Source organism: Myotis davidii, unplaced genomic scaffold (assembly GCF_000327345.1).
Source record: "Myotis davidii unplaced genomic scaffold, ASM32734v1 scaffold96, whole genome shotgun sequence".
NCBI classification, from domain to species: domain Eukaryota; kingdom Metazoa; phylum Chordata; class Mammalia; order Chiroptera; family Vespertilionidae; genus Myotis; species Myotis davidii.
The window spans coordinates 9,481,868-9,504,692 of record NW_006289416.1 but is presented as its reverse complement, the minus strand read 5'-3'; the positions used below and the strand labels follow the sequence as shown (position 1 = coordinate 9,504,692).

The 22,825-nt window shown below is 43.6% G+C and overlaps 1 protein-coding gene across 1 annotated transcript in view; it reads right to left on the bottom strand.

The window, feature by feature from the left end:
• FBXO15 (F-box protein 15) overlaps positions 1-22,825 on the bottom strand; it is a gene marked incomplete at its 5' end in the record, with an annotated part of 43,131 nt that overhangs the window by 9,321 nt on the left and 10,985 nt on the right. The window contains 6 exons of the mRNA XM_015562683.1: positions 15,182-15,324; positions 16,402-16,484; positions 17,854-17,980; positions 18,594-18,803; positions 19,334-19,576; positions 22,298-22,402. Of these exons, the coding sequence (XP_015418169.1) occupies positions 15,182-15,324; positions 16,402-16,484; positions 17,854-17,980; positions 18,594-18,803; positions 19,334-19,576; positions 22,298-22,402 (911 nt within the window). The remainder of the gene's footprint in view (positions 1-15,181; positions 15,325-16,401; positions 16,485-17,853; positions 17,981-18,593; positions 18,804-19,333; positions 19,577-22,297; positions 22,403-22,825) is intronic.

The following is a 22,825-nucleotide window of genomic DNA, read 5'->3' as shown; positions in this document are numbered from 1 at the left end:
AGGCCTGGGCAAGGGGCCGATCCTGCGATTGGAGGGTGATGGGGGTCAATGCCTGAGGGCTCCCAGTATGTGAGAGGGGGCAGGCTGGGCTGAGGGACACTCCCCCTCACCCCCACCCAGTGCACGAATTTCGTGCACCGGGCCCCTAGTGAATATATAAATAAGTGGAACAACAAATCAATGTTTCTCTCTTTTTCTTTCTTTCTCTCTAAAATCAATTTCAAAAAAGATATCCAGTTTCCAAATTGATCTATAGACTTAATGCAATCCCAATCATAATCCCATCAGGTATTTTAATAATTCATTTGTAAATAATCAGTATATATAAATAAATAAAATTTGACAAGCTGATTCTAAAATTTATATGGAAATAATATGGACCTAAAATAGCCACACAATCTTGAAAAGAAGAAAAAAAATGACTTAAATTGACCAAAGAGCTACAGCAATCAAGATAGTATGGTATTGCTATAAAGACACACAAATAGATCAACAGAAGAGATGGGTCCAGAAATAGACCTAACACTTTATAAGCAATTGATTTCTGACAAAAACATCAAAATAATCCAATGAGAAAAGAAAGTCTTCCCACAAGAAAACAACTTGCTATCCCTATGGGAAAATAAAATGAACCTCAACCCATACCTCATCTGTTACTCAAAAATTAATTAGGATGGATCATAGACCTGAATGTAAAAGCTAAAACCAAAATACAGCCAGAAGGAAAGAAAGAATATCGCCATAACCTGAAGTATGAAAAGTTTTAAGAAATAAAAAAAAGAAAACAACAACTACAAAATAAAAAAAATGGATCAATTATATTTCATTAAAATAAGAAATTTCTGGTCACTAAAAGATATTAACAAAATGAAAAAGCAAGCCTCTGACTGGGAGAAAGTATTTGCAAAACATGTATCAGAAAAAGTACTGGTATCCAGAATACATAAAGAACTCCTACAATTCAGGAATAATGAAAAAAACAACTCATTATTTTTAAAAAGGCAAAAGATTTAAGTGATACTTCAAAAAGAAGATATGCAAATGACTAATAAGCACATTAAAAAGTACTTAACATTACTGGCCATCAGAAAATGCAAATCAAAACCACCATGAGCTACCATTACCACCACACAGGAGAAGAGCTACAATTCAAAAGACTAATGACATCAAATATTGGTCAGGATATAGAGCAACCTGAACATTTGATGAGAGGAGTATAAGATAGTGCAATCATTCTTTAAAAAAAAAAAGTTTGGCCATTTTTTATACATAAAATTTTCTTACACATTAAAGAAGTGGCATTCCTATACATAAAATTTTCTTACACATTACAAAAAAGTCTGGTATTCTTATACAAAAAAATTTGGCAATTTGTAATACATAAATCTACTCTAAGACCCAACAATTCCAAGCCCTAAGTACTTAACCAAAAGAAATAAAAACATATGTAAAAAAAAAGTCTTCACCAGAATTCTATAGCAGCTTTATCCATAATAGCCCAAAGCAGAAAACAACCCAAATTTCATGTCCATCAACAGGAAAACAGGACCTAGCCAGTTTGGCATAGTGGACAGAGTGCTGACCTACGGACTATAAAGTTCTGGGTTCAATTACAGTCAAGGGCACATGCCCGGGCTGTGGGCTCGATCCCTGGTAGGGGGCGTTGAGCAGATAGCCGATCAATGATTCTCTCACATCATTTGTTTATCTCTCTCTCTCATGGATGTTTCTCTCTCTCCCTCTTCCTTCCTCTCTGGTCAATAAAAATATATTTAAAAAAAAAAAAAAAAACACGGGAAAACAGGTATGCAAAGTGTGGCACAATCAGTGGACTACTATTTAAAGTAGCTAGGAATGACTAACGATACTTGCAACAGTACAGATAAAACTCAAAGGCATTTTGCTGAAAGGAAGAATCTAGATACAAAGGAATGTGGTGAAAGAACCCAGAAATAAGAGCACACCCTGTGTGATGCATTTAAATGAGGTTCTAGAACAAGCAGAATAATCCAGGTTGAAAAACCAGAAAGATGTCTGTGCAAGTTCTTGTACTCTTCTTTTAATTTTTCCTAAATTGGAAATTAGATCAAAATAAAAAGTTACAAAACAAACAGCACTCAATACAGGTGAGCTGCTAACTGCTGGCCTTCCTGGGAGGGCCCCTCTGCTCCCTGCACTGACTGCCACTTCTGCATCCAACCTGTGATCCTGGCCAAGCCTCAGATCTGGGTCTTCACATCTCAGTCACCTTCGTGGCTGGTAGCACCCTTCCACCTACGCTGATCTGGTCCTGTTCTAAACCCCTCTTGCACACTTTGACACTGAACTGTCCTCAATTGTTGCTGTATCTTAGATCTGATTCCTCAACCCACTGTCTTTGGGAATAAAGGTCCTGTCTTTTATGGGCATTCATAGCACTTCTAACATCATTTCTCAACTATAATTAGAGTTCATCTTGCCTCTTAAAAGGTGGAAAGTAAAGAATTTTGGGAAGAGAAACTGGCAGATGGAGTGATTTTCCTAAGGCAAATAGAAAAAAGAGAAAAGGGAGTTAAGTCAGATCAGAACCCCCTGAAGAAGGAAAATCAGAACATGGGTTAACTAAGCAGAGAAACCTGATGAGGCAAAAACTGAATGAGATGGGAACCCAGCCCACCACCTCAGGTCAGTACACACAAAGAAATGAAACAGACATCCATAGCAACTCTCAGGTATGTGTGTAAATCTTGGGTAAAGATTTATCAGGAGACCCTATAAACTCAAAAATATTTGCCACAGAGCATTAACAATTTAAAGCTGCAGAGACCTGATGCTACAGAGGAACAATGAATAACAAGAGAGTATAATCATTAGAGTCTAATGATCACACAGAGTTGGCACTAACTCTCAAGGACAGGAAATCTTTAGTGTCCCTGTTCCCTGTTAGGTCTTTAGCATAAATCTCCTCAAGGCATGTCCACGTCTTCTCTCTCTTTCTCAGCTAGTTGTTTTCACATACCTGTTATTTTCCAAAACCCTGGTCCACATGAAATTTAAGTAGCTATATATAAACATAGATAGTAGAATATCAAAAGAGAGAAGGTCTCTAAACATGAGAAGGATCAGAACTCTCCCTCCCATTTTTGGTTGCTATATAAGTTACAAGAGTCAAATGAATTAGAGAGATTGAAAAGTAAAAATTCCTAATTATTTAGGAAATTTCCCTCCCCAGCTCAGGCCTGGTGGATGTGATGGCATCAATAAATCTCCTATAAACTTTTGAGCCATAGGTCTCTACTTCTTTCATATTAACTAGGGTCCTAACAGGCCACATTTGCCAGTCATATTGTTCCTGATATTGGTGACAATTAACTGGATTTTACACAGAACAAATTATGTACTGAGACTCTAAAAATTCACTGTTCATTAATTCAATAGTGTTTGAGAATAGCTTTTTCTACTGATGTATTTAAAGGTTCAGACTGGTATTTTCACAGTTTTATTTCCCTGGCATGCCTTTGGACCAATTTTCTATCAGTCCAGTCCATTTGAGTATAAATTATCTTTTTCTAGACTAGTCTTCCAAAGACATTTAAAGAGAAAGTATATGGTTAGTTGTTTCTGCTTCTCTTCCAATGTTCCTGAGAAACACATCCAGATCAGCCTCATGCTTCCAAGGGCAACTAGAAACTGGGCTCAGAATAAAGCATCCTGCTCATCTGGCCGCAGGGCTGAGTCAGGGCTGAGTTCGTGACCTGACTAAAGCCAAGGAGATGCAGTGAGGCTGGGGATGGTGGGAGAGCTACTCTTGGTAAAGGCAGCCTCAATGGACACGCATTTGTAATTTTCCCTAAGGAACTTCTGCTCATTCAAGAAGTTAGAAAAGCAATGTCAAGGTGAGCAGTGTCGTAGTTATCCATGGAAGGAAATCCAGGACATCAGGAAAGGGATTCTGTGAGGCTACAAATGATGAGATGCTGACAGGATAGCCCAGACTGTGTACTCAGGAAAGTGAAGCCAGGAAGAGATCAAAGACCTGAAACAATGAGAAGAAACCTGAACAGTTCAGTAGAAGTGAGGCACAGGAATCATGGAGGATAAGATATCTGTGATCTGAGAAGCGGGTCTCAGCTCAACGTGCTGGGGATCCAGAGTCCTAACACCAAATGATTCACACTGGGGCAAAGATGAGAAGACCCATTACCTATGTTCCTTATTAGACTTAACATCCTCAAACTTCTTGGTTTAAGTAATAGTTTCTATTTCCACAATCACCTTAATAAATACCTTTGAAAAAGCAACAAAATCTTATTTCAATCTCTTTGAAAACAAAATAAATTTTAAAAAACCACTCATATCCTTCCTTTTAAAGGATTAAAAGAAGTCAAATCACCAAAGAGAAAGAGCAAATCAAACTCTGAGGCCAAATCTGAAGCAGAAGTCAGAGTCTAGAAATGCAGGGAGATGAAAAGGGCTCCCCTGATGGTTTCCAGAGGCACGAGTCTCCTCCACAAACGTCCTGGGTCACAGCAGAGCCAGCTCAGGGCCCAGCCTGTGAGCTGAAAAGGCCTCCAGCCTAATGCTCTACTGTTGCCATGTTGGATTCCTAATGTTGGACATCCCAACAAGGAGTCCACAGCTGCATGTCACACAGGGCCTCGCAAATCACGCCCTCTCTGAGGAGCTGTGACAGAATGCATGGATAGCTGGGCCCTTCATTCTGTGAATGGTGATTTGTAATGCTGATTTTTTAAAATGGGTCCCAGGATTAACAAAGCAGGGGAAATGTACTAACAACCATTGATGAAGATACTCTAAGGCAGTGGTCGGCAAACTCAGTCAACAGAGCCAAATATCAACAGTACAACGACTGAAATTTCTTTTGAGAGCCAAATTTTTTAAACTTAAACTATATAGACGGGTACATTGTTATTAACTTAATTAGGGTATTCCTAAGGCTTAGGAAGAGCCACACTCAAGGGGCCAAAGAGCCGCATGTGGCTCGCGAGCCGCAGTTTGCCAATCACGGCTCTAAGGAATTATCTGTTCTAATTTTTCTAGGTAATCACCACCCAGACAGGACTGTACTACTTCTAATGCCTTCCTGTTATGATAAGTGCTTTGAGAACATAAGCCGACCTAGAAACATAGAAAGTAATTAGTATCAAGGAATAAAGGGGACAAAAAATAGTCATCTATTTTGGGAACCAATAAAAATAAGATAGCACAATATATGCAAAAAATATCTGAAACAAATGTTAAAGAGAGATTTTATGGGCTTATCAGGTTCTGGTCCTGAAGAGTTGAATAACTCCATGTTTTGGGTAGGAAAAAAGAAGTTTCTAGGACCCATAACTTCTTTTACCCTTTCAACATTTCCTGTTATGCCTTAAAGAGTAAGCATTGAATATTTAATCAGTATTTTAATGAGAAACATATTGCAAAAACTCTACAGGATATAGAACAAATTTAACAAACAACTAATAGAATCATAATCTAAAAGAATTTACTCACAGGGGCAACACAAAAAGGAAGTATCAATGTGCAAAGAAAGGTGCAGGACCTACATAAGGAACGTTTCTCTCAACTTAAATAAATGGATAGTCCAAAACCCAAAATAAAAATAGATCAATTTCTTCCAAATTAATGTACACATTTAATACAAATCTGATCAAAATGCAAATGAGATATTTTTTAATCTGCCCAAGTAATTATTAAATACATCTAAAAGAATAAATGGATGGAAATAACTAAGAAGTCTTTGATAAAAGCTCATTAGTAAGAAATCTTATGTTAGGGGAGGATCATATCTATATATATTAAAAGCCAGGGGCCATCGCAACCAAACAAACGACCGAACAGGCTGAGTGGGGCGACAAGACTGGCAGGGGTGTTAGTGGGGGACAACCAAACGACTGAGCAGAAGTCTGCATGGGGCAACCAGGCCAGCAGGGGGGAGGGGGGGCAGTGAGGGGGCGACCAGGCCAGCAGGCAGAGGCAGTTAGGGGTGATCAGGCTGGCAGGGGGGCCAGTAGGGGCAATCAGGCAGACAGGGAGGAGAGCAGTTAGGAGCCAGTGGTCCCAAATTGTGGAAGGGATGTCCAACTGCCGGTTTAGGCCCAATCCTTAGGACATCCCCCGGCAGTCGGACATCCCCCAAGGGGTCCCGGATTATAGAGGATGCAGGCTGGGCTGAGGGGAACTCCCTCCCCCCCGCACGAATTTCATGCACCAGGCCTCTAGTATTTTCATAACGAAATACACAAGTAAAACTTGAAACATCTTGCCGGGGAGTAGGGGGCACACATGCAGAAGGGGCCCTGGTCCTCCACCACAGAGAAAGAGAGCCCTAAGAGGGGCAGGCATGTGAACCTCTAGGCTGGACACAATTTTTATGTTAATCAAAGGAAGCATAGGTTTACATACAATTCAAAATACCTTTGAGAGATTCAAAACAATATAGACCAAATCAAAAGGCAATAGAAAAAAATGAAGAAAATATCTGCAAAGAACATAACTCATATAAGTCCTGTAAACACTTAAAACAATGGGATTTATTAAACAAAAATTCAGGTAGAAAAGAAATATAAAAAAGAAAATACCAAGGAATAAACCAAGGAGGTAAAGACCTATACTCAGAAAATTACAAGATACTGAAGAAAGAAATTGAAGAAGAAACAAATAAGTGAAAACATAGACCATGTTCATGGATAGGAAAAATTAACACCATTAAAATGTCCACACTACCCACAGCAATCTATAGATTCAATGGAATTCCTAGCAAGATACCAATGGTGTATTTCACAGAACTAGAACAAATATTCCAAAAATTTATATGGAACCATAAACAACTCCAAATAGCCAAAGCAATCTTAAGAAGAACAAGTTGGAGGTATCACTAACTTGAAAGAATATATGCACCTCTATATTCATCACAGCATTATTTACAACTAGAGTCCCGGTGCACAAAATCCATGCATTTGGGGGGTGGGGGGATGGCCCTCAGCCCAGCCTACACCCTCTCCAATCTGGGACCCCTCAGGGATGTCGGACATCCCTCTCACAATCCGGGACTGCTGGCTCCTAACCGCTTACCTGCCTGCCTAACTGACTGCCCCTAACTGCTTCTGCCTGCCAGCCTGATCACCCCCTAACTGCTCCCCTGCCAGCCTGATTGACACCTAATCACTTGCAACTGCCCTCCCCTGCCTGCCCTATTGCCCCAATTGCCCCCCTCCCCTGCTGGCCATCTTGTGGTGGCCATCTTATGCCGACGGGGGTGGCCATCTTGTGATGACATGCAGCAGCCATCTTATGATGACATGGGGCGGCCATCTTGTGATGACATGAGGGTGGCCATCTTGTGATGATGTGTGGGCACGAGGGCCACCTAGGATTTTATTAGTATAGATAGCCAAGATCTGGAAACAGGCCAAATGCCCATTAGGAGATGAGTATATAAAAAAGCTGTAGTATATTTACACAATGGAATATTACTCAGCTATAAAAAAGAAAGAAATATCACCCTTTGGAACTCCATAGATAGACCTGGAGAGTATTAAGTGAAATAACCCAATCAGAGAAAGATATATACCATAAGATTTCACTTATATGTGGAATTTAATGAACAAAATAAACTAACAAACAACATAGAAACAGACTCATAGATAGAGAACAGAATGACAACTGTCAGAGGGGAGGAGATTTCAGGGCTGGGTTAAGAAGGTGAAGGTATTATGAAAAACAATAACTCATGACACAGCAGTATGGGGATTACTAGAGAGGAAGGGGGGTAGGAGAAGGTAGAAGAGGGTATAGAAGGGGATAAATGATGATGGAATGAGACTTGAATTGGGGTGGTAAACATATAATACAATATACAGATAATGTATTACAGAATTGTACACCTGAAACCTATATAATTTTATTAACCAATGTCACCCCAATAAATTCAACAAAATAGAAGAAACATGGAGAAAAAAAAATATATAGCCCAACCGACATGGCTCAGTGGTTGAGCGTCAACCTATGAACCAGTTGCATGGGTGGCAGACCCTCAGCCCAATCTGCACCCTCTCACAATCTCGGACCACTGGCTCCTAGCCTCTCTGCCTGCCTGCCTGATTACCCCTAACCCCTCTGCCTGCCTCCCTGATTGCCCCTACCTGCTCACCTGCCTGCCTGATCATCCCTAATTGCCTCTGCCTGCCTGATCACCCCTAACCACTTGCTTGCCTGCTTGATCACCCCTAATCACACTGCCTGCCTGTCTGATCACCCCTAAACACTTGCCTGCCTGCCTGATCGCCCCTAACCACTCTGTATGCCTGCCTGATCGCCCCTAACTGCTCGCCTGCCCACTTGCTCGCCTCTAACCACCTGGGCCTTGGCCCCTGCTACCACGTCTTCATTGGGAAGGACATCTGGAATGATGTCCTGAAGGTCGTTCAGCTGTCCAGTCTAATTAGCATATCACACTTTTATTATTATAAGTGTTTCTATGTCTCTCACCCTCTCCCTTCCTCTCTAAAAATCAATAAAAATATCTATATCATAAAAGACCTGTGGTCGCCGAGGCCGGTTTGGTTCAGTGGATAGAGCGTCGGCCTGTGGACTGAAAGGTCCCAGGTTCGATTCCGGTCAAGAGCATGTACCTGGGTTGCGGGCACATCCCTGGTGGGGGATGTGCAGGAGGCGGCTGATTGATGTTTCTCGCTCATCGATGTTTCTGACTCTCTATCTCTCTCCCTTCCTCTCTGTAAAAAATCAATAAAATATATTTTTTAAAAAAAAGACCTGTGGTCATGATGCCCAAACAAGCAGCGGCTCTCGCGGCGGGCAGGGCAGGGTGCGAGCTACTTGTGGCAGAGAGCTACTAGCGGTGGAGAGCTACGAATGGCGGAGGGCAGGGTGCAAGCTACAAGCAGGGATGGGCAGGGCAGCCAGCTGAGGCAAGCAGAAGTGTACGTACTGGGTCTCTAGTTTTTTTAAAAGAAATGTAAAAATCAGGACAACAGCAGCAACACATGTGAAGCATCCTGGAGGCATCCCTTACTACACCCTCATCCACCAAGAATCTTGTTAAGCAATGTCCTGATGTTACCACCTTCTGCAGGCAAGGACACTGAGGGCCAGGGCCACACACCCATGAGAGGCAGTACTGAAGCTGGATCCTACAAAGATGCCCCCTAAACAGCCGGCTGATGGCAGCCCATAAACCTCTGCTGAAGTCAATAATTTTTTTAAATAGTCAACCTAATATTCAAGACATGCAAATTTAAATCAGATGTCCCTTTCACCTCTCAAATCATCAAAGATTTTTCAAAGTAATGCTCATCATAATAGCACTATAATCATGAAAAATGGAGACCTAAACGCCCAACATTAGGATAACGGGTCAATCAATCATGATAAAACAAAACAATGGAATGTCATACAACTTTTCAAAATCAAATATTCAAGGACTATTAGGTGACATGGGAAACTGCTCACAAGGCAATTGCTAGGGGAAGAAGTGGGTTGTTCACACAATGTGGTCCACAGGTAAATACCTGAAAATGGACCAAAACATAAACAGTTGCCCTTGGGTGATTTTTACTTGCTTCTTTATAACTCCTATATATTCAGAAATTCAAACCACATAGTAAGACATTAGCTGTTAAATGCATTTTTATAGCAACGCAGATAAAAAGTCAAAAGACAGAACTAGCTCCCTTTATTACTTCAAACTCTGTTTCCTTGGCTTCTTGGCATCACCTCCTCTTGGTCCTGATGACAAGAATAAGCACACTGTACTGTGCAACACATTTTTCCTTCAGCTTCTGAGAACTGGTAATCATTAGCTTGACAAAAAACACACATTCCTTCGCACTTGGCATTGCTGATCACACCCTTTTTCAAGCTCTATTTGCACTTCAAAGGCACTGGACTGCTTCCTGCCTGCTCTTGCACTGGCTGTGCCATTCCCTCATCCGTGTGTTCGTGGGCCTTGTGCAGAGAAGAGTTCGCACAGCAGGCCCAAGCTGCCTGTCCTTAGAAAGGCCTGCTCACCAGGGTGGCCCTTGCTGGAGTCCGGGAACTTGAATCCATTCCTAAGTGGCAAGTGTGGCTTACTGCACCTGACTAGTTGGTACCACAATGTGGTTTATGCTTAATGTCTCTCCTTCCAGGAGTCTGGAAGTTTGGTAGTGCCAGGCAGAGGGTGCCTACGCGACCAAACCCCCATAAAAACACTGGACCAGGCCAGGCCTGTGTGGCTCAGTGGTTGAGCATTGACTTATGAACCAGGAGGTCACAGTTCAATTCCCAGCCCGGGGTTATGGGCTTGATCCCCGGTGGGAGGCATGCAGGAGGCAGCCAATTGATGGTTCTTTCTCATCGTTGATATTTCTATCTCTCTCTCCCTCTCTCTTCCTCTTTGAAATCAATTTTTAGAAAAATTTTAAAACCCTGGGCCAGGCTGAGTCTCCAATGAGCATCTCAGGTAGCTAACATGTCACATGTGTTCTCACATCTCATTCTAGGGAAATAAGCAGATCCTGTGTGAGTCCTCAGGAAGAGGGCTCCTGAGGGCTCACCCAGTTTCCTCTGCCATCATCCCTGCACCTTCTCCCTCACTGATTTTGCCCAGTGCCCTGTTGCTGTAGTGAATTGTAGCCAATGACACAACTGTATCCTGAGTCAGGGACTGGTCTTGGGGACCCAATGCCAATAGTCCATCCGCATTTCTGAAAGCACAGAAAACAAAATGTAAACAGACAACCCCACCAGGTGTGTTTGCAAGCTTCCCTTAGGTTTCATTTACAAATTCCTCCTTCAACATTTCCTGTCTGCTTCTCCTCCCTGGCCTCTTGCCTCTCATTAATTCAATTCAAATATTTCTTCACCTAAACTTCCTTTCAGCCTCATTTTAGTGGCAACACACAAAGTGCAGTTAGCAAAATGCGCAGGTTTGGGGATCATAAATTCTCCTTGAAAAGAGATTATTGGGATCCTTCTACAAAGACTCTTCATGCAGCCATGACTGGTCAGGTGTCAGAATACATAGGAGTACAAAGAGAAAACACCCCAGGCCTTGCGGGAGGACTAAGCAAAGGTGCAAGGAGAAACAGTCAAATGAAACTTAGGGGAGAGAAGAAAGGACAGGGAACGTTTTTATTCAACATCGGAGGAGGAAACGCCTGCTCCTTGGACACAGTGGCCGGCTGAGGGGGACACTGCCAGGTGGTCAGGAGATCTGTTAGGAAATAAGGACCTGAGCTACACACACACACACACACACACACACCATGCAGGTGGTCCCCAGCCAGGGAACTGAACCCACCAGACCAATGCTGGAGTCTAAGGCAAGAGCCTCAGCTACAGGCTCAGGTGGACGAAGACAGCACCGGGCACAGGGATGCTGGCCTCTGAGTGTCTCCCACTGAGTCAGATCGACGCCGTTCCCCCCTTTCCTCAGACCATCCAGGAATCCTGAGAGTCACTTCCCCTCCCCAGGTGCCCGGCACCTGGCTCAGCAGGCTCCCTTACGCCAGCCTGTGGAGGGCAGGCAGGCTGTGTCTGCCACATATCTGTCCCCCTGCACTGTGCACAGTCCCTGCATTCAACAGCTGGTTGTTAATGAATGATTTCCCACCACTTGCTGCAGACAGCCGCCTTGGAGTCAGCCAGGTTTCTCACAGCTCACTGGCGACAAACAACAGACAGTGCCACCTCAATTCCAGAAACATGATGCTAACCTGTTTCTCCTTGATAGAGAGAAAGTGTTCTTTAAAAACAGGACGAAGTGCTGTCATGACCAACTGCACTGGCAGAGCCAGAGTTTGCTAAATATGCCATATGAAACCACAAAAGACTGCAGAAGACACTCCAGTTGTACTTTTCTAACCTTGGAAGTGACTCTGATGACAACAGCGCCCTCTGCTGACTCCTGACCATTGAACCACATGCCTAGGAAACACACCTCAATCTCCTGTAAAGTCTTCTTAGGGTGAAAATGTGTTTTTATTGTGAAGACAGCAGACAAAGGTGAATTATCCCCATCTCGGTTTCCATTGTCCTTCATTTCACTTAGCACCCTGTGTGTCATAACAACATCTAATGTTCCCCGAGGTTTATTAGCATTAACAGAAAGATTGTCCGTTCAGTTACCCAGTTGGGGCACATGCCCGAGATTGAGGGCTTGATCCCTGGTGGAGCAATAGATGTTCTGCTCTCACGTCTGTATTTCTCTCTTTCTCTCCCTCTCCCTTCCTCTCTCTCTATAAATCAACAGAAATATTTCTTTTAAATTTTTTCAACTAATTTAGAAATAGAAACACCTTAATTTGTAAGAATTGAGCATCTGCCCCATGGTGGTCAGTGCATGTCATAGCTATTGGTCAGAGCATCTGCTCCCTGGTGGTCATTGCATGTCATAGCTACCAGTCAGACGGTTGAAGGGTTGGATGGTCACTTAGGCTGTTATATATATAGATATCTTAAGTACATGAAGGACCACAAGGAAATCCTTAATTTAGAGAGTATTCAATAGGTTCATTATTAGCAATATCGGTTTTGTTCTTTTGAAGTTATTATATATTGTGATGTTGTTTATAAAAGACTTTCAGCCTAAGAAAAAATATGCAAATATACAATCTAAGAAGTTCATTAAAAATTTCTAAGATATTTAATTTAAATAAATGCATGACTTATTTCTTCACATTATAAATCTACTAGAGCAGCCGTGGGCAAACTACGGCCCGAGGGCCGGATGTGGCCCGTTTGAAATGAATAAAACTAAAAAAATAAAAGACCGTACCCTTTTATGTAATGATGTTTGCTTTGAATTTATATTAGTTCACACAAACACTCCATCCATGCTTTTGTTCCGGCCCTCCGGTCCAGTTTAAGAACCCATTGTGGCCCTTGAGTCAAAAAGTTTGCCCACCCCTGTACTAGAGGCTCGGTGTACAAAATTCATGCACGGGGGGAGTGTGTCCCTCATCCCAGCCTGCACCCCCTACAATCTGGGACCCCTCGAGGGATGTCCGACAAACAGGCAGTCGGATGTCCCTCTCACAATCGAGGACTGGTGGCTCCCAACTGCTCACCTGCCTGCTTGCTTGCCTGCCTGATGGCCCCTAACCACTTCTGCCTGCCAGCCTGATCACCCCTTAACCACTCCCTTGCTAGCCTGATCAATGCCTAACTGCTCCCCTGCTGGCCCGATTGCCCTTAACTTCCCTCCCCTGCAGGCCTGGTCCCCCCCAACTGCCCTCTCCTACTGGCCTTGTCCCTCTCAACTACCCTCCCCTGCAGGCCTGGGTCCCTCCCAATTGTCTTCCCCTGCAGGCCGGTCACCCCAACTGCCCTCCCCTGCAGGCCTGAACTGCCCTCCCTTTCAAGCCTGGTCCTTCCCAACAGCCCTCCTCTGCCGGCCATCTTGTGTCCACATGGGGGCAGCCATCTTGTGTGTTGGAGTGATGGTCAATTTGCATATTACCTCTTTATTATATAGGATAAACTTCTTAGCTCTATTGAAAACCCTAAAATAAATGAAAACCCCAGAGTACCATGCAGCTCTAGGATCCAGACTACGGTCTCTAAATACACAGTGTAGCATGAACTAAAGGGAACCAGGGTACCTACTCATTCCAGTCTGGGCAGGAAACAGACGAGATAAGCCTGAGCAATCTTATCATATTAGAATGCAATCAAGCTGCCAAGAATGACTGGGGCCATGTCAAAACACACACACACACACAAAAAAAAAAAACAGGTGCAGAACACAATAATTAAAAGAATAAAGAGTGTGAGTAGACTAAAATACATAAATGACATTTTTTAACAATACCTCCCAAAAAAACTTATAAGTCATTAACTCACTATTCTGAAAATTAATAAGGAGAAAGAATCAAGCATGTCCCCTGCCTTTCCTGTACTAACATATTTCATGTTAACTAAATGGTTGATAAGAGAAAATTCTTCTTTACAGAAGAATCCTAGCTAATAATTATAGAAAGAACACTACAACCAGGGAATCATAATTTTACAATCACTAATAAAAGTAAATGAACACAGGTTCCCATTATTTGGTAAACCATTTGGTAAATATCATGGAGAAAGTCATAATAAAAAGACTAGTCTGAGAATTCCCTGAACCCACTGATTGTAAATATAATGTAATTAATATTTAGAAAAGCAGATACTACATCCTTCTGATAAATTCAATAGGAAGTACAGAGCATCATCTATGAAGGATTCTTGCCAAAGAAAAGGGAAAAACCTAAATCTTATCAGCTAGAGAAACATGTTAATACTAGAAGCAACCATCCAAAATGCAGAAATTGTATAGACAAATAATAGATTCCATTTCTTCAACAAATAAATAGCAGGAAAAGTGGGATGGATTGCCATATATCATAAGAGACTGAAGAAGTACAGTGACCAAATGCATAGATATAAACGGGTTTAAAGGAGGCAAAACACATCACACTAGCACTAGTCAAAATAAAGCTGGAATGCTTGTATTTATCAGGTGGAATAGATTCTACAACAAAACTATCACATGGAATAAAGAAGGTTGCCTCATAAATGATAAAAGGGCCCATTAGTCAAGAGGACATAACAGTCTTCAATGCCTATGAATGAAATAACAGAGCTTCAGACTAGAAGTACTAGTAGCCAGAATGGAGAGAGCATCAATGAGAAATACACAAATCACAATTATACCTGGAGGTTTCAATATTCCTTTCTCCATGACTGCAAGACCAGCAGGCAGAAAATCAGCAAGGACGCAGTAGACTTCAGCACTCTCGACCACCTTTTCCTTATCCTGACACTGATGACACCCCACCCAACCAGAACATACATTCTCCCTCAGGACAAGTGGAGCATGTGCCAACATAATCTGTATTCTGAGCCATAAAATAAGTCTCCATGAAGTGAAAAGAGGGAATGCGATGAGGCAAACGATAAGGAAAGTACCAGCAGACAAGATGAGTGGAAGATGTTCAGGAGGAAGAGGAGAAGGAAGGTGGAGACAGAGCCGGAGCTAAAGGGATCAGATCTGCCTGGGCCCTTCACAAGTCCTCGGGTGACACAGGGGTCTGGAAGGGCGAAGAGGCCAGGTAGGAGGGCACTTCTTAACTCAGATACAAAACTGGGTCCCCTGTACTCCCCAACCTTTTCATTTCAAACTGCAACAGAAACTCAGTGTCACCTTGCTTGGTAAAGAGATTGCGAAATGTGCTGCACAGGTAGAAGGTCCCGCTGCTGTGTAAGTCCATGTGGAGCTGGTAGCCATGCAGCCCGTACTCAGGGCTGTCATCCAAAAGGGGGATGTGAGGAGGCAGCTCATAGGGGCTAAAAAGAAAAACAAACACACACGAATTTGTCAATACCAGAAAGAAAATACTCTTTAAAAAACTAGCATACGTTCAAAGCACCAGCCCTATCAATCCCCTGCAGGAACCCCAATAACCTCCAACACCAGGAACTCCATGCCCCCTGCTCCTCCTACCAACTTCTATAAAGGCAGGCAGAGCCCTAGCCAGTTTGGGTCAATGGATAGAGCATCGGCCCACGGACTGAAGGGTCCTAGGCAGGAGGCAGCCACTCTGATTTCTCTCTCTCATGTCAATGTTTTTCTCTCTCTGTCTCTCCCCTTCCTGTTCACTCTCTAAAAATCAATGGGAAAATATCCTTGGGTGAGGATTAACACACACAAAAAAAGACAGGCAGAGATGTGTGCTCCGCCGGGATTCACAGACCACCCAGAGCAGCAACTCTGCTCCTCAGTGGCTCAGCACTGTGCTCACTGCCCCACGTTAAAGCACCTGCGCACCTGTGACTACACCTACAACAGCCCCACAGGTTAGGGACCTGGGCAGAAGACCCAGAGCCACAATGAGCAAAGTATTCTTCAATACAAGAAGCCGTACTACACAGGTAACAAGAGCACTCAGAAGCTTTTCAGGGAATATTTAGAAGTGAGACATCTGTAGCAAAATGGAAAGCATGTTCCCTACCTGAACACCCTCACATTCATTGAAAGGCCTGCATTGCAGAGACCAAGCAAACACCTGCAGGCCGGGCTCAGCTAGCGACCATGGGTCTGCAAGCCTCCCAAGGTATGAGAGCTCACGTTAGTGCAGTGTGAGGCACCAGGACGTACTGCATCTTTCAGCAGTGTAGGTACCTGCCCTATAAATAATGTTCTACAAGGCACAGAAACCTTAACCCAGAACAGATAAAGCAAAAGTGCACTCATGAATAATCCAATTATCTCAGTAACAGCTCAGTAATTATGCCTGTGGGCTTGTGTCTGCTGATTAAGAACAGAATATCTTTGCAGCTATTCTCAGAATATTAAGATGTATCAACTTATAATTGTTTGTGTTAACTTTACAAAAACTAAATGCACAATGGACGGTTACATACAGGGTGGCTGAGCCCAGCGTGCTCTTCTCCACGAGGTGATGGAAGTGCAGATTGGCCATGACGAATGCCAGTTCTTCCGCTCTCTGAAACATTAATTAGTAAGAACGCACTTTTCAGCTGAAATGTTTTAATCTTTCCCAAGGTCGTGGTGAAGTTCACAGCACATCGCCTTGCAGACAAAGGCAGACTCTCAGCTGTAAGCTGACCTCGGGCTGAGGCACTGTTAGCGCTGCCATCTTATTAAGAGGAATGTGTCACATGGACAGCAGGGCCACAACTCACCCAAACACACAGAGCGTGCAGTAAAAGGAGGCTCATCCTTTTTGTGAGATAGCAAAATACTGTACTACACTTGGTAATTGTGGAAAGAGGTCTTGTTAGTTCCAGGTTGTCTCAAGCTCTTTGCAAAAATAAAGACAATTCTGGGAAGAACTGCACACACACGAGATCAATTCCACAAATACCTAACGTTCATGGCATGGCCTTCCTCTCTCGAGTACCTGCTTGGCTGGACAAACCCAGTGGGGACAATTAGATTCTAGCTCTTTACTTGTCCATCAGGTTAGGGACCGAGAAAATGGGACTGTACAAGGAACTGATACCCATTCCTCCTCAAACTCACAGGTGACACTGCCTGGTGCAGGTGAACCAGTGGCCAGACAGAGGCCAATTGGATCAGCCAGCGTCCACGTAACTCCAAGGCCCACAGAGATAGGTGGATTCCAGTCAGGCAAACTGTAGCCCTGCCCCCAGGCACCTTGCCCAGAGTCAGGGAGGGAAAGACTCTGAAGCCAGGCAGGTTGGGAAGAGAAAGAGGTAGCAGAGAGAGACACTGAAGTCCGGCCCCAGTGGGTCTGCCTACACGAACACACATCAAGTTCTCTGAATTAAAATTTAGGAACTGCTACCTTAAAACATCCATGGGTGAAAGCCACCAAGGAACCCATGGTGAACAGGGGAACATTGCACAGATGCTTCTCATGGAAGTGACTGCCCCAAAAACAAGCCCCGAGGAGGGAGCTGGCCTTTGGCCTGACTGATGAACGAAGAAACCTCACGTGGTGGGAGGAAAGAGCCTACACCTTTCCCTGGAGGGCAGACGCACTCACTGCCACATCCACAGGGTCAGGAACATGTGGGAGCGACTCCCGGGCCAAAGGCACAGACAGAGACTGACAAGAAAGGACCCAGAAAAAGAGAAAGGAATATGAATTGCCTGGAGAGGACAGGACATCCCATGATAGTAAAGGTAGCCTATCATCTGTGAGAACAGGAAGGACCCTCCATGGAATCGAGGACCATTCGCTACAAAATGAAGCTGGTAAGATAATAAAATGGAATGCAGCTCATGAGAAGTCTGAAAGGACTGCACACATGATGTCCCACCCATGCAAGTGGACGTGGGGTTGAGAGGGAGGGATGTCACAGCCCACGAGACTGCCCAAGTCTTACCTTCCACAGCCCCACCAGGAGGCCTGGGTTCAGATGGAAGATCCTAATGAATCTGTCACAGCCAACCAAGGTGGAGTCCGTTAAGTTACTCAGACTGTACTTTGCAATTAGAGAAGGCCATCGAGGTCTTTGCAATGCATGTCAAAGAAAGGAAAGAGAGAAGTGAGCTCCCATGTCCACCGTTTGTGACTGTTATTAGTGTACCTAAAACTGCTTTGGAAGAGCATGCTAGTAACGTGCACATTGCTAATAAGTGGCATGTTGAGGAGCAAGGGACACAAACAACATTATAAATCAAAGGCAAAATGGCCACACCCAAATTTCTGCCCACCCATGGTTTCCTTTCCCTCCCCCTGGCTCCTGCTGGCAGGTCCCTGGCCCCAGCAGAAGCTGAAGAATCAAGGAGGGGAGGGGAGGAAGAACCCTTCACCCAGCACCCTCACACCCAGCACACAGCCACAGTCAAGTGGATTCTCAGTATGTGTTCCATCATCCAGGAAATTTTGTTAACTACAATGTCATTCCCTAACCATTTTAGATAACCAAGAGAAGAGGAACCTAATCACACTGTGATAATCCTATTCTTTTCCTATCCTATAGTGACCCAGGATAAAAGAGAAGTCTTTAGGACACAATCAAATTGAAATACACTGGTGGTATTTTTAAATTACAAAGTGATGCCAACTCGTATTTCCATACAAGATGTTCTCACTCAAAAGTTGTGCTGAATTAGTACTTACCCATTTTTGGTGGGGGGTTTGTGCCAGTCCATCAAGACTGGCGTCACACCGCACAAGTCTAAGGTTGACAGTGTGGCCAGACAGGGCCAATTTTTGCCATACCACACGACCATGACAGAGGAGTGGTTTATGTAAAGGTCAGCGTGCTCCATGACATGTTCTTTCCCACTTTTTTCTTTCAATATGATTACCCAACCGAGACCGGATATTCTGGAGAAATAAAAGCAAGCTAATAATGTTGGCCTCGTTGAAAAAAAAAAAAGCTAGTCTATTTCACTTATCATTTCTAAAGCATCCACTTCCCTAACACCAACGTCAAAGTTCTCAGAATGTGCCCGATGTGAGTTTTCCTTGCCCCAACAGTTCTCCCTTTAAACATTTTCTCCTCACCTAAGGAACAGCTGTGTTCTCAGTACTGGCAATAGATAGGTAAGTAATAAAATAAGTAAATAAAGGTCCTGCCCAGGAGAAATACCTCAGATACCCTTGCTTTACCAGAGCACAGAACTAGGTTATTTCTGCTCTTCATAAAAACTCGAGACCACCTGCACGGAGTAGGAAAATACTATATATTTTATACATGCACAGAAACACACACAAATATCAAGAGACAGGTCTTCACAATATAAAGTGCACATATGTCCCAGGCACACGATTGTCTGAGCTTACACCATCGTTCTTCTTCAAGGTCAGCAGCACTCATGAAAGCGCGGCGCCCGCTGCGAGAGAAGCGTACATACCTGAGGGCCTCCTTGGTTTTGGCGGGGAGGCCTGTGTAGGGGTTGACAAGTTTGAGGACCTGAGCTAGAGCTGATTTCACAGAGGCTATCCGTTTTGCGATATATTCCTTCTTCCAATATCCAGCTTCTTTGTCCTCAACTGACAGTGTGTTCATAGACACAACTGTCTTCTCTACTGGGTCAATTCTCCAGTTACATCTCTTAGGTGAAAAGGCAGTTGAATAGATTCTGATCCAAATAAAACTGGGGGGAAAGAGGGAAGCAGTAAACAGTCTAAAAGACACTGCCATTACCTGTTCTTGTAATATATTAATTTGAAGATGCACAATAATTTTTAACATCTAATTCCAGCAACGTGTCCAGCTGAACACTTAAGAGTTCTGCATGTCGAGGTGAACTGAAGTCTGAGATAAGTATCCTAGGTTCACCAACACTAGAAACACTTATAGAGGGCAAAGCTTGTTCCCGGGGTCAGGTTAAAATGAGTGATTGCATGACACTGGGATCATCCACACCAAGGCCTTCCTATACCAATAGCTGAGGAGATTGACTAGGGAAAAACAGCAAGAAGTGTATACAGAAAGGAGATGTGTATATACATACAGACACAGAAATATCAACACCAACTGTCCTTCATGTTCTTTTTGTTTTCTAAGTCTTAATTTTTCAGCAGTGAATATGTGCTGCTTGCACAAAGAAAGTGAAGAGTACTGATAACTAACAATGACAGTTACCACTGTAGAGCACTATGTGTAAGCACTGCTTTAGCACTCTGTACATAAATTCATTTAATCCTTACAAAAAAATCCATGGGGGAGCTGCTACCACTGTCCCCACTAAACAGACAGTGAAACTGAGGCTCAGACAAGCAGGGATCTGGCCCGGGTCTGTGGACGGGAGTCAGTGTAGAATCAGGATTGAATCCACAGAGCGTCCACCCGAGCTCACACCCTCAGCCCCCCACTCCATGCCTCTTCAATAACACCAAAAAGGTGCTCAAGGAAATCAAATAACTGATCCAAATACAGAGGACTGATTAGATGCAACTCTGGAATTTAAATTCACCTGTGACCCAGCGTCTGTGGTCCTCCAACTCCACTGGAGGCCACAAGAAGCCACAGGAGCAGTGCTGTTAGCAGGAGCCAAAGCTAGGCTTGGCGCCTCTCTCCCAGCCAGTGCTCTGCTTCAGAGAAGAGAAATAAACTGCTCGTAGGGGAGACTGAGACAGAGGTTAAAATCCATTTCTTAATGTAAAAGGTGACATTCACATCAATAAATTTAATTATTTGCTGATTTATGTCTCCACATTCTACTTAGTGCAGAAAGGGGTGAAAAGGCCAGTGGCCAAGAGGCAGCGGGCAGAAGGCGATTCCCCTATAGACCAGAAGACCCTGGATGGCAGGAGGGCTGCGGGAGACACATGGGCTCAGAGGGGAATGACTGCTTCGGGCACTCAGTGACAACCACAGCGGACAGAAGCTCTTCTCAGACATCTGACTTGGGAACTCGCCTCCAGGATCCAGACATTGCATGGATATCTCAGCACACTCACACAGTCAGACTCCTCCTGACACTTCTTTCTACATGGGGCTTTTCAAGTAACCTCTCACCCCACAAAATCATTTCATGCCAAACATTTTGCCTTTAAGTATTTTTTTTTTCAACTCAGAAGTTTGACTCTATTTTGTACTTGCCTTGGCACTCACACCTACAAAAATAAACACCGGCACAAATAGGGGATGGAGAGGGTGGACCTCTTACACCTCCAGTGACAAAGTCTATGCCTGACACTCATAGGATAGACCACCGTCCCACACTATCTTACTCCATTTATCATCAGAGGAGCCTAAAGAGAATAAAAGCATCTTCTAGAATTAAGTATTGTGTAGACTGATTATTTATAAAATACAAAGGTCACATTTGAGATGTTTTTATCAGTCTCCAAAACCGAGTACATTCACCTCTTGATTGCAAATGCTCCATCCTATTAAAATGCTATGGAGAATTTGAGGCCAAAGCTTGTTTATCTAATCTCACTCCCAGTCAGACACAGAAACCTTCAAATGAGTTGTTCAGAAAAGGGGGCTAACTGAATGTCAGTGTTTCCCAGAGTACTGGAAAACAAAACTCCAAGTAATGAGGCAGAGGCAGCTGATCCGTGTTTCAGGGAACCATGGGGAGACTGTTGCTCATGCTGTGGGCTCGATACATGAGGCAGGGAGGCAGCAGCCCCATGGATGTTACGGGCTCCAAGGAGACCTCCTTCAAATGTGTCCCCCAGGAGTCACCAGTGTAACTGGCTACAGTATGTGCTCCTGTTCTCTCTTCAGAAGCAATGCTTAGAAAATACCCTTAACTTTCCAAAAACATTTCTTGTTTACCCATTCAATTCTTAATATATCCTTTTAATGAAGACTGACCGTGACACTTATAAATGTAAGTCAGCTTATGCAATTAAGGTTATCGTTTGGAACAGAAAAATATATGAGAGTAATTTCATCAGAAGCTCATATTTTTAAAGGACAACTTCCAAGAAAGTGGGAAGGGCCTCTCCCTCTTCCTTATTCAGGATCTGCTTGCTGGCCAGCATAGCACACTACCACCATCCTGCAAACCCAGGCAGGACCAGTCTGGACCAGCCCATGCTGCCTGAAACTGTGGGAAGTCTGTGTTCTTCTCGGGACACAGCAGGTGCTCCTGGCCAGCACACCAAACGCCACCTGCTCCAATGGCCACACCAATACCAGGGTTGAGCTTTTTCAGTTCATGCAAAGAATCATCCTTTCTTAAGCACAGAAATGCAAATCTTTGCAAGTATCATACAAGTATATAAAGCATCTGAAATAGTATGCCTAAAAATACTCTTGAAATTAATTTTTTTAAGTTTTAAAAAACTGGTTAAAACAGCCTTACTAGTTCTCAGGACCTCCATCAAAACACAAAGACAGTTGCCTTTCTCCTTACTTGTCATTGGCCAGGTGATAAAAGCGCCTGTTCACACATCCTGTGCACAGCAGGGTCGTGGCATCCAGGTAGGACAGAATCTTCAGCAAAATTTCTGAAGGCAAGCTGAGAGGGTGGGAGATCAGAGAGGTGGATGTGGTACCTGGAACACTACTGGCCGTTCACCTCCACAGAGAAGGCGGTAACAGACCCGTCCTGCACACAAAGCCACCCGCTTCCTCACCTTCAGTTATGTTCTCCATGGAAATGCTCTGGTTGGTATAATTCTTATGACAGACACCAACACCAACACCCCAGGTACAAAAAGCTAATTTCCCAGCCTTTTTATCACATTCCCACACTGGGTCACACAGCAGGATTTCACTATCTCCCCAATGAAAGTATTACTACATGGAGAGATAAATGGAAATAAAAGAAGAAACAGAATGGATGCTCAGCTATCAATAAGAAAAATACAGAATTCCTACTCCTCAAAAAAAAAAAATCCTATCTAATAAAAGAGAAACATGGTAATTAGCGGACAACCGC